At 38.8% G+C, this 13,458-nt stretch overlaps 1 protein-coding gene across 1 annotated transcript in view; it reads right to left on the bottom strand.

The window, feature by feature from the left end:
* Positions 1–1,445, bottom strand: part of LOC132842455 (ubiquitin-protein ligase E3C-like) — a 64,966-nt gene extending 63,521 nt beyond the window's left edge. The window contains exons 1-3 of the mRNA XM_060865128.1: positions 1,351–1,445; positions 1,210–1,263; positions 1,012–1,086 (exon numbers count right to left, since the gene is read on the bottom strand). Coding sequence (XP_060721111.1) covers positions 1,012–1,086; positions 1,210–1,263; positions 1,351–1,416 — 195 coding nt within the window. The 5' untranslated portion in view covers positions 1,417–1,445. The remainder of the gene's footprint in view (positions 1–1,011; positions 1,087–1,209; positions 1,264–1,350) is intronic.
* Between the last annotated feature and the right edge of the window lie 12,013 nt (positions 1,446–13,458).

Below are 13,458 nucleotides of genomic sequence, written 5' to 3'. Positions count from 1 at the left end.
AGTGGTCCTGACAGAACAGAAATTCTCTTAACTTAACTGAAGTTAATTGCTACAATTTCTGTTTTCTTTACATTTTCTTTACATTTAACTTTAATTTTCTTTACATTTACAATTTAATTTTGCTTCATTTTCTTCATCACTTTTCTCTTCACTTGTTTTTGCCTTTTTTGTCACTCTTTCCTCACTAACATCTGCCGGTCGTTTTAATAAAAACCTGTCCGGTCGGTATATCAGATGCGGTGTAGTCGCACAAGTTACATTTTTTAACTGATCCGAAAATTACGGCTCCGCAGATGGTCGGCACCTCACGCAGCGCCTTTGCGACTCTCCAGGAAGTCATTCATTTCCTATGTTTATCGACCGTCGTTTGTCGTGTGCAGTGGAAAGGCGGCTTTAACCGAGTGAGACGCGTGAAGCTGAGGCGGGGGAAATAGAGCACACGTGGTTGTTGGGGATCTTTGTTTTGGTGGCGGCGGCGGCTTGGATGTTCGTATCTCAAAAATTTGCTCGTATCTCAAGCCAAAAATATGGTCGAATCACAGCTCGTATCTCAAAAAATTCGTATGTCAGAGCACTCTTATCTCTAGGTATCACTGTATATACATATATATATATATATATATATATATATATATATATATATATATATATATATATATACACACGTGTGTATATATATATATATATATATATATATATATATATATATATATATATATATATATATATAAACAAAGTTTGTGCACCCTTGACCATTACACCCATATGATGAACACATGATTCCAGATGTAATTCTCCTTTACTGTTAATAAGCTCCACTCTTATCTTCTGAGAAGGCTTTCTGCTTTCCTATAGATTTTGTAGAGTATTTAAGGTGAAGGGGAAAAGTACTACAACCTACAGAAATATTCTATACAATAGTGTGCTTTCAAGAGGAAAAACCATATATGGGTTTGATGGTCAGGGTGCACATGCTTTTGATCACTTTTTCCCCTAGTACGTTTCACATACTTGACGTTTTCTCTCTTGGAGGCCTCGAATGTAAGACTGGATGATTATTGCGTTTTTCAGCCTTTTCCTTCCATCCTGGAAGAGAAGAGAAGAGAAGAGAAGAGAAGAGAAGAGAAGAGAAGAGAAGAGAAGAGAAGAGAGCATGATCGTGATGTACACTACTCTCATCCCAAGTTATGAACACGACAGAACACAAACCTCTCGCTTGCGTCTTTCCTCCTGCGTCCGGTGAAGAAGTGACACTTTCTGCTCCTACAAAACAAACCAGCTCATTAACACACATGAGAAAACACTGAGCACTGCTCAGGAGGATGTGATGGACGAGGCATGGCAGCACACCTTTTTACTTGCCCCTCCAAGGGACACTTTGGGCGTTCGCTTCAAATCTGCCTCGAAGCTGAACATGGCTACACTTTTCCCATTAAGCTGCACCGGCCACAACGTCCTGTGTGCAAAAAGACACATAAGGATGAGACACAAACTGCTCACCCAACAGAACAAACTCTGTTGTACGGTTGTAAAGAAATAATCACAGACAGGGCAGTAATGTGGCTACAAGGATTACACAAGTGTTATATTCCTCTTACACCACTCAGCAAAGAAGAACCTGATGTACTTTATATCCAGTTAGGTTTACATTTTTCATGGAGACTCCTTCCACGACTCTGTGTAGGATGGACACCATAAAAAAGAGCTGTTACTATAGAAATGGCAAAAGTATACACCAGTGCTGTGATGTTTACAAGCAACAAGCGGCCTCAATTGCTCAGTAAAATTCCTCTTATACTTTCACTTTCAAACACACACACAGGATTCGACTTCTGAGTGAAATCACCTAAGAATCTTGACTCATGGCTGAGTTGGAGATACATCACTGTGTTTAGAACATAATTTACATTTATTGCATACGCTGAATTCTGGATTCTGATTGATCAGGTGGTGTTGATTAGTTTTCTATAACAGCAGTCTATCAGTTATCAGTATTAACAAACTATGTCCAATACATACTAGTTTCAGGGCTCTCTTGTTTTGAAGACAGGCAAGCATGACATCTCCAACCCCCCAGCACATCCGGAAAAAAAAAACAATAATGGGGAGATGTTGTGTTTGGTAAGGATCACTGACCGCAAATTATTATTTATTTATTTATTTATTATTTTATTATGATTTACATTTATTAATTTGTGTGTGTGTGTGTGTGTGTGTGTGTGTGTGAGAGAGAGAGAGAGAGAGAGAGAGAGAGAATGACTGGTGGTGTTTATTGTAAGTGTTTGTTACCTTTTTGGACCCCTTTATCATGTGTAATGTTGCTCCCATATAAAACAGTTCAGCACAAGCCCAGACATTTTTAGTGTCATGATTGAGGACAATGTCCCATCCAGAGACAAGCTGTTTCGTGTTGAGGTTTTGTTCAAACCGACCATCGAAAATACCCTCTCTAATGAATGTTTTTTTTTTTTTTTTATTGGTTTTTGCGTTAAATCTTACCCAGATAGTGCTATTTTCTGATTCGCTATTGTGTAGCCTCTTTTTTTGATTGGCTGATAAATGTCAGGCTCGACTAAGAAGGAGACGCTCTTGATTCCTGCCCGGTTCCATAGAGACAGCGGTGTGGACTGATACGTTTTGGGCGCTTCAGCATATTAAATATATGATAAATAGTCAAAAAGTTTTTCTGCATGAGAAATATGATGTGTGGCAGGAGAGCGTGACAAAAGACCCAAATGCGTGACTGTCACTCTCAATGCGTGACACTTGACAGCCCTGTAGTTTCCATAGTAACAGCTCATTCATAGGGAGATGTGAGTTTTCCCCACAAAAAACGTGTTTAATCATTACTATTCAAAGGTTCATATAATGTTGATATAATGTTTAGTTCAATAGGCTACACAATCATGGGGAAGACTGCTGATCTGACAGTTGTCCAGAAGACAACTAACTAGACAACTGTATCCAAGCAAGTTAACGGAGAGTTGAGTGGAAGGAAAAAGTGTGGAAGAAAAAGATGCACAACCAAATGAGAGAACCGCAGCATTGAGAGACTTGTCAAGCAAAATACATTCAAGAATTTGGGTGAACTTCACAAGGAATGGACTGAGGCTGGGGTCAAGGCATCAAGAGCCACAACACACAGACGTGTCAAGGAATTTGGCTACAGTTGTCTTATTCCTCTTGTTAAGCCTCTCCTGAACCACAGACAATGTCAGCTAGCTGGGCTAAGAAGAAGAGGAACTGGACTGTTGCCCAGTAGTCCAAAGTCCTCTTTTCAGATGAGAGCAAGTTTTGTATTTCATTTGGAAACCAAGGTCCTAGAGTCTAGAGCAGTGGTTTGCAAACTTCTTACAGAGACGTACCTCCCCAGGGATTTAACATCATTCTGCGTAACACCCAGTTTTGTTGACTGCAGATGGGGTAATTTGATTGGATGTCATGAATTTGACCTTTTATGGCACTACCTGGCTACTTTTCTGTGAGTACACTAGAGGGGGCATGTCTTTAGTCTGAAAAATACATGTCTGGTTGAATATTAGGTGCGGTATAATTACATTAACAGTACATTTCAGAATTTTGTTCACGTACCCCCTCCGTCACGTGGCGTACCCCCGGGGGTACGCGTACCCCAGTTTGGGAACCACTGGTCTAGAGGAAGGGTGGAGAAGCTCATAGCCCAAATTGCGTGAAGTCCCGTGTTAATTTTCTACAGTGTGATGATTTGTGGTGGAATGTCATCTGCTGGTGTTGGTCCACTGTGTTTTGTGAAAACCAAAGTCACTGCACATGTTTACCAAGAAATTTTAGAGCACTTCATGCCTTCATCTGCTGACCAGCTTTTTAAAGATGCTGATTTCATTTTTCAGCAGCATTTGGCACCTGCCCACACTGCCAAAAGCACCAAAAGTTAGTTAAATGACCATGGTGGTGGTGGTCATTCTGGTCCCCAAGAAACCCTCCATCACTGGACTAAATTACTACAGTACTGTCACAGATGAAGACATCTGTCTTCATGAAGACCATCAAGCAGCTGGTATTGGCCCAGAACAGCCGATGGACCCCCTACAGTTTGCCTACCGAGGAAACAGATCAGTGGATGACATTGGGCTGCATTACATTCTGCAACTCCTTGACTGCCCAGGGACATATGCCCGGATTCTGTTTGTCGACAACAATTCCGGAAATCCTCCACTCCAAACTCCTAAAGCTCAATATACCTTCTGCCATCTGTCAGTGAATCACCAGCTTCCTGACAGGCAGGAAAGAACAGGTGAGATTGAGAGGTAATACCTCCAGTATTCAGACAGTTAGCACTGTCTCCTGCTGCTCAGGTATATGTCCTCTTCCCACTGCTATTCTCCCTCTATACTAATGACTGCACTTCAAGTGACCCAACTGTTAAATTCCTGAAATTTGCAGATGATACTATGCTCATCAGTCTCATCCAAGATAGCAAAGAGTCTGCATATCAGCAGGAGGTGAAGCTCTGGTGCTATGGTGCAGTCAGAACAGCCTAGAGCTAAACACCCTCAAAACCATGGAGATGAAAGTGGACTTTAGGAAAGACCCCTCAACTCTATTCCCCCTCACAATACAGCCCTGTGTAATCTGTGGAGACTTTCAAGTTTGTGCGTACTACCATTTCCCATGAACTAAAATGGGAGTGCAACATAAACTCCATCATCAAAAAGGCCCAGCAGAGGATGTACTTTCTACATCAATTAAGGACGTTTGGTCTGCCACAGAAGCTGTTGATGCAGTTCTACACGGCAGTCACTGAATCTGTCCTGTGCACATCCATCACCATCATTCTTCTTTGGCTCCCAAACTGTGGAATTCCCTGCCCTCACAGATTAGGAATGCAGAATCCCTGGGTGTTTTTAAATCCCATCTTAAAACGTACTTTTTTTAGGGTAGCTTATATGTGACTATTTTGTTTGTTATTTATTGGCTTATTATTTTTTGTATGGCTAGTCTTAGTGTCTGTAACATTATGTGTATCTTTTAATTTCTTTTAATTTCATCTTTTATGTAAAGCTCTTTGAGAAACTACTTTTAAAGGCGCTATAGAAAATAAAGTTTATTATTATTATTATCTGGTTTGGAGCAGCTACAAAAAAACAGCAGACAAAAAAAAATTGTGCTCCCCTGCCCACAGCAAGGACTTATATGACACAAGAACCAGAAACCGGGCAGAAAAAATCACTACTGACTAGGGCTGGGTGATATGGCCTAAAACTGTATCACGATGTCAGTGTTTCATATCGGTCGATATCGATAATTATTGAACTTTTTTATGGCCCATTTAAAATAAGGACCAGGAAAAAAATATATTAAATGTAAACATTTTTATTTGAAACTTAACCTTCCTCTTATTGTAATCCCTTCAGTTATTAAGACAGAAATGTCAACAACCAGGAAAACTCAAATAATTATATGTACACATATATATATATATATATATATATATATATATATATATATATATATATATATATATATATATATATATATACACAATGAACACTTAACAATTATCATTCAACATTTAAGGTGCAAAATGAAAGCAAATATAAGAAATGCTTAATAAAGTGTAATAAAATAGTACAAAGTGTTAAATATGAACAGGGATACCTGAGAATTTGTAAATAAATAAATAAAGTGTTTTAAAATATGTGCAGTGTTTTTTAGACATAAATAAAACGGAGGTAGACTGAGATACATCTGTAATATAAAACACAAACCTGATACAGTACAGTAACATTGTTTGAAATATAAAACCTGCAGAAATATGAAAAAGTAACTCAAGTTATTCTTACTCTAATAATACTTGAAGTCGAACTATTCAAGTATATTTTCGTAGACTTATAATTAGGGCTGTAGCTATCGAATATTTTAGTAATCGAGTATTCTACCAAAAATTTCATCGATTAATCGAGTAATCTGATAAAATATATTTTTGCTTAATTAAAGAGTGATATTAAATATACAGGAGAAAATAAGACGGGTCTTTTAAAATGAACAACTAATTGGTTTCCCTTTTTAGAAAAATTTACTTTTATTTTTAAATGCATAGTTGTCACATCCGGGGATGGAAGGAGACAGACCCATACGCAGGATAGCTTCAAATGAAGGGGGTTTAATAAATAAAGAAGACATAGACAAAAATGACGATAAATGAAACAATACAACTGACGACATTTAACAGGGACTAGACATGACGAGGGGTACACGCAACTAATGATCCGCGCTGCATTCAGCAACGCGGCTAACTTAAATACAATTAAGACAATGACAACATTAGGAACAGGTGAAGAAACAGGGAGGAGCAGACGAAGGCGGGGCAAACACGTGACAACAACAACAGTACATGGCCAAAAGTCCGGGCTGAATCATGACAATAGTATGCAATGCATACAACAATATTTTCTATTAAAATAAACATTTAGATATTACCGATTGTTTCTCTGTCTGTACTTGTACTGTGAACAATGACAAAGTTGACTGAGAAGAATTAAGTACATTTTAAATGAACCCTTTTCTGAAATGCAAAAACAAAAAAAAAATAAATTATTTACAAATTACTTTTTTAAAGTATCAAAACTAAGGCATACATTAAAATAAATAAATTAATAATAATAATAATAATAATAATAATAACAATAAAAATTAAAGCTGCAAGCAGCATTTCCCGGGTTCAAGCGTTTAAGGCCTTTAGGGAGTTTAAGGCCTTAAAGGATTTTCACATACACAAAGTGACCCGCAAGTTACAGAGGGTGGCACCCGCTCTTAACCTAGTGTCTCTAATACAGAAAAACTTACCAACGTGTTGCACAATATATGTCATGTGAAGTACTCACCTGTCCAGTTTTCCCTAAAATAGACAAAGTCATATCCATAAAGCGAAGAAACACAAGCATCCAGATGCAGAACGAGTGACCCGCAAGTCACATACACAAAGTGACCGGCAAGTCACATACACAAAGGCAAAGTAAGGCAAAGATTCTGGCAAAGATTCTGATTCTCAGAATCAGAATCAGAATCTTAAGAATTCGATTCTTTGCTGACTCGTAAGGCAAAGATTCTGATTCTCAGAATCAGAATCAGAATGTTTGCCTTACGAGTCAGCAAAAAATTGGGTTTTTGGACTGTTGGCGATAGAGGGCTAGAGGGCTTTTTTTAAAAAGGGCTGTTTATAGTGATTTTTCTGTTATAGCGCCACCAAGTGGCCAATCGCCGCGGTTTTTGAACTGTGACCTCAGTTTGATCTCTTTCACATGTGTCCCAAGTTTGGTGTTGATAGCTAATTTAGTTCTTGAGTTATTGACATTTTAGTAAAACTGGCTCCTCACAGTCCGATCATTTTGGGACCCCTTAAAGACCCTGAATCAAAATTTTACTTTTTTTTCGATAATTATTGACATTGAGACTCCAGAGAATATTACTGCACTGGATTGGTCTCGATCAGGCGAAAAACCTAGGACTAGTTCGCAAAAGTAGGTTTCGGACAAAATGCGCTATAGCGAAAAAATTTTCAGGGGGGAATGAAATCGGAGATATATGTTTTTTAAGTCATGAGCCAAGGATTCCAATGATCTAAAGCACTTGAGATTTGGACCTACGGTTTAGGAGTTATGGGCACAAACGTGTTGAGGGGTGCTGAAGCGCCCCAGATTGGCTGATTTCGCTGAGTCCTAGGCCCTGAGTAACTGTGACCAGTACTAACATCTGACCAAGTTTGAGCTCTCTAGGCCTTACGGTTTGGGCTGCACGATCGTTTCTAGGGCAGAATAATAATAATAATAATAATAATAATAATAATAATAATAATAAAAATCCTAACAAAAACAATAGGTTTCCAGCGCTTCACGCTTGAACCCTAATAATAAAAGCTGCAAGCAGCATTTCCCAGGTTCAAGCGTTTAAGGCCTTTAGGGAGTTTAAGGCCTTAAAGGATTTTCACATACACAAAGTGACCCGCAAGTTACAGAGGGTGGCACCCGCTCCTAACCTAGTGTCTCTAATACAGAAAAGCTTACCAACATATTGCACAATATATGTCATGTGAAGTACTCACCTGTCCAGTTTTCCCCAAAATAAACAAAGTCATATCCATAAAGTGAAGAAACACAAGCATCCAGATGCAGAATAAAAATCAGAGCAAATACAATAGTGTTCCAGCGCTTCGCGCTTGAACCCTAAAAATATAGCGATACCGGGGTCAAGCCGCTCAGAACATGTCGCTGATGAACCATACCAAGTTTCGTAGCGATATGGCATTGCATTCGTAAAATACTGAACTTAACGTGAAAATTCAAAATGGCCGACACACAAAATGGCCGTCCGAAAACCGTTTGGTATCGTTTGACTCAGCATGCCTCAAGGAGTCTAACAACACAACCTTGTATGTTGCCACGGTATATGAGAACGCATTGGTCTATCAAAAAGCTTTTGATAACTTTTGGTTTGGGGTGTCTCTAAATGCTAAGGACACGCCAAAGGACACGCAAATTGGACAAACGGTCTAGGAGGAGTTCGAAAAAGTAGGTTTTATGGAAAATTCAAAATGGCCGACACACTAAATGGCCGTCCGAAAATCGTTTGGGATCGTTTGACTCAGCATGCCTCAAGGAGTCTAACAACACAACCTTCATGATTTCAGACTCACGTTTGCAGTAGTTATAAGTGAAAAGATCTGTTTTACAAATCTCATGACCACTAGGTGGCACTGTGATGAAACGCTGGTTGCACCCTCAAGTCATCACTTTTATGACATAGACCAAGTTTCGTGTCGATACACAAAAATTTTGCGAAGATACAGCCTCATGTCCGTTTTGGTGTGCTCACCACCATGTATGTTGCCACGGTTTATGAGAACGCATTGGTCTATCAAAAAGCTTTTGGTAACTTTTGGTTCTGGGGTGTCTCTAAATGCAACGTACCAAAGGACATGCAAATCGGACAAATGGTCTAGGAGGAGTTCGAAAAAGTAGGTTTTACGGAAAATTCAAAATTCAATAACAGAAGAGGAAGAATAATAATAAGAAGAAAACTAACGATAACAATAGGTGTCTACGTCCCTTTGGGGCTTGACCCCTAATAATAATAATAAGAAGAAGAAGAAGAAGAAGAAGAAGAAGAAGACTAACGATAACAATAGGTCTCTACGCCCCTTCGGGGCTTGACCCCTAATAATAATAATAATAATAATAATAATAAGAAGAAGAAGAAGAAGAAGAAGAAGAAGAAGAAAACTAACGATAACAATAGGTGTCTACGTGTGATTGCAACGAAAGAAGGTATCAACATGAGAACTGTGGCTTGCCCTGCGCTTTGAAGAAATGTTTCCTGCTGCTGAAAACAGACGCTCTGATAGTGTCCCAAAACTTAGACATTTTCTGTCGTTTTCTCCTGTTTGTTTCTTCTCTTTGCTCATTGACATTGTTATCGCGCCTTTCCATTTTGCAGCCCGCACTAGCACGCACCCTCAAATCAAAAGACCGCTAACTCCTTGCGTCTCCTTCCACTTTTACGTAAGCGTGTTGTCACACACACACACACACACACACACACATATACACTCACTCTCACTCATTTTCTACTGCTTATCCGAACTACCTCGGGTCACGGGGAGCCTGTGCCTATCTCAGGCGTCATCGGGCATCAAGGCAGGATACACCCTGTATGGAGTGTCAACCCATCACAGGGCACACACACACTCTCACTCACTCACGCAATCACACACTATGGACAATTTTCCAGAGATGCCAATCAACCTACCATGCAGGTCTTTGGACCGGGGAGGAAACCGGAGTACCCGGAGGAAACCCCCGAGGCACGGGGAGAACATGCAAACTCCACTCACAAGGTGGAGGCGGGAATCGAACCCCCAACCCTGGAAGTGTGAGGCAAACGCACACACAAACACACACACACAAAATAATTGCACAAGAACGTGACGTGAGCTTTAAAATTAATTAAAAGTGGCTACGAGGCAGAGGAATTTGCCTCGAACAATTTTTGTAACCGAGTTACTCGAGGAATCGTTTTAGCCTTAGTTATAATATCCAAAAAACTGCCATACTGGCGAGCTGACTTTTCCTCTTTTATTTACAATTTCCTCGCTCGCTGCGGCTCATTTTCTGCTTATCAGTCGCCGGTTACTGAAGAGGAATCCAGCACCAGCACGAGACAACAATTCGGCGCAACCAAACTTACATGATTGGCTGTTAGAGTGTCACTCCCCAAGTTGCTAGGTTACCAGAGAGTGAGTGCCTTTGTTAATGCAACCAAATCGCAACCTCTTTTTTCTTCCGACGAAGAATAAAAAATATCTAACGTCTTATCGAGCACATTTTTTATCGCTATCGATCACGTGTCTATCGCGATACATATCGTTATCGTTTTATCGCCCAGCCCTACTACTGACCCTTCACACCCTGGACACAACCTCTTTCAGCTCCTTCCTTCTCTCAGGTACAGAGCTTTGCTTACCAAAACTGCCAGACACAGGAACAGTTTCTTTCCCCAGACATTCACCCTGATTAAAACTCATCATAATAATATTCCCTGCATCATATCTATAAGTACTGCATTATTAGAACTGTCAGTCATCATATTGCACAATACAGTTATTTGCACTACCATGCACCTCTCACAGATAGGTAGCAAACAATAGATAAAAGTTTTAAAAAAGCTAATCAGTTAGTAAAACATTGAACTGTACAGAGAAAATAACCAATATATAATATTTTAAAACTATACAGTTATAAAATTTAAAGTGCTAATTAGCTTAGCCAGATATAATGCATTATCACACTGCCTTCCACTTCGGTAGAGACTTCTGTTCAGATTTTTAACATGTCCAGGCTTTTACATATCTTTTACATGTTTTACTGAACGGTGATTCAGATTAGCTGTTTTTTCTCCTTTTCCCAGCTGGTAGCTTCCAGAAACACACCAAAACCGTTATCCCGCCCTTCCACAAAATGCTCACACACGATTGGATGAATTTCGAGACCCTAGAATTTCATGCAGGGGAATTTCATGCAGGGGAATTTCATGAAATCATGCAGGGGAATATGGGGCGGGGTTTAGACTTGGAGGAGGAAAATTTAAATATGTCAAGTTTTTAAACAATCATAAGTGAACTGCCCATGTCCATTAAACCCAATTAAAAACTATTTGCAAACGCACGGTTGGAACAGCAGAAAAAATAATTGGCGCCCCCCTGCCCACTCTCCAGGACTTGTACGACACAAGAACCAGAAACCGGGCAGGGAAAATCACTACTGACCCTTTGCGCCCTGGACATAACCTTTTTCAGCTCCTCCCTTCTCTCAGGTGCTACAGAACTTTGCTTACTAAAACTGCCAGACACAGGAACAGTTTCTTTCCCCAGACAATCACCCTGATTAACAGCTCACCATAATTATATTCACTGCTTCTTATCATAAGTTCTTATCTGCATTATCAGGACTGTCTGTCATCACATCATCTGTATATATTACACACTACTGCTGCTGTATATTGCACAAAAGCATAATATTGCACAATATTGTTATTTGCACTCCAACACTTTATGTACATTACTGATCGTTCATATTCCATATTCATATTTTATATATTTTATTCATTCTATATCCACATTTTATATATCCTCATACGGTCTAAATTGTATCTCATCTGCATTGTTTTCTTGTATAGTATTGTGTTATTTATGTCTGTACCTTTGAGAGTCACAAACTGCTGGAAACAAATTCCTTGTGTGTGTCAACACACTTGGCCAATAAATCTGATTCTGATTCTGATTCTGATTTAACTTTATTTTCTTGTACATTGCATAGTCCCTTCAAGGGTACAAGAAATAGCAGCACAAAGTTTTTGTGCAGCTATAACCCCTACTGTATATTGAATCACTTTGTGCTGCTATAAGCCTATATTGTATCATGTGTTGCAATAACCATTTATTGAATCAATTTTTGTTGCTATAACTTTAATTCAAAGCACCTTGTGCTGCTATATACTCATATTGAATCACTTTGTCCAGCTATAATCCTATATTGAATCATATTGTGCTGCTTTAACCCTATATTGAATCACTTTGTGCTGCTAAAACCTTATATTGAATCACTTTGTGCTGCTATAAGCCTATATTGAATATCATTGTGCAGCTATAACCCAATTTTGAATCATTATGTGCTGATTTAACCCTACAGTATATTGTAACACTGATTGTTGCTAAAACATTAATTTGAATCACGTTGTGCTGCTATACCCCTATTTTAAGCACTTTGTTCTGCTATAACCCTATATTGAATCACTGTGTGCTACTATAACCCTATATTGAATCACTGTGTGCTGCTATAACCCTATACCGAATCACTGTGTGCTGCTAAAACACTAATTCAAAGCACCTTGTGCTGCTAAAACCCTAATTCAAAGCACCTTGTGCTGCTATAAGCCTATGCTGAATCACTTTGTGCAGCTATTAGCCTATACTGAATCACTTTGTGCTGCTATAACCCTATATTGGATCACTTTGTGTAGCTATAAGATTATATTGAATCACTTTGTGCAGCTATTAGCCTATACTGAATCACTTTGTGCTGCTATATGTCTATACTGAATCACTGTGTGCTGCTATAAGCCTATATTAAATCACTTTGTTCTGGAACAGTTTCTTTCCCAGACAATCACCTTGATTAATAATCACCCTCATCATAATAATATTCCCTGCATCATATCTATAAGTACTGCATTATCAGAACTGTCAGTCAACACATCATATTGCACAATAATGTTATTTGCACTACCATGCACCTCTCACACTTTATGTACATAACTGACCTGTCATATGTTGTCTGTATTGTCTTGTATAGTCTGGTTGGTCTTGTCTTGTATAGTTCAAGCTAAATATATAGTATAGTGTTATTTATGTCTGTACTTTTGAGAGTCACAACCAGCTGGTACCAAATTCCATGTGTGTGTGAACATCAACACACTTGGCCAATAAACCTGATTCTGATTCTGATTCGGTTAGCTAGGTAGCAAACACTAGCTAAAAAAAAAGTTTAAAAAAAGATAATCAGTTAAATTTTAATTCAAAGCACCTTTTGCTGCTATATACTCATAGTGAATCACTTTGTCCAGCTATAACCCTATATTGAATCACTTTGTGCTGCTATAAGCCTATATTGAATATCTTTGTGCAGCTATAAGATTATATTGAATCATTATGTGCTGATTTAAGCCTATATTGATATGATATGATATGATGATATAATTACTTTATTGTCAGAACATGAAATTTTTCTTGCATCACAGCATATTTTCTGTGTTTGCAATCATCTCTTACACATCACTTAATCCACAAACTCACTCTTACTACATCCCACTACACAACACAGCACATTTACAATACTCTTGATTTACGATTAAAAGCAGGGTCTCCGA

The sequence above is a fragment of the Tachysurus vachellii genome, chromosome 3 (assembly GCF_030014155.1).
Source record: "Tachysurus vachellii isolate PV-2020 chromosome 3, HZAU_Pvac_v1, whole genome shotgun sequence".
NCBI classification, from domain to species: domain Eukaryota; kingdom Metazoa; phylum Chordata; class Actinopteri; order Siluriformes; family Bagridae; genus Tachysurus; species Tachysurus vachellii.
The sequence above is the reverse complement of the archived record's forward strand: the minus strand, read 5'-3'. Positions and strand labels throughout refer to the sequence as shown.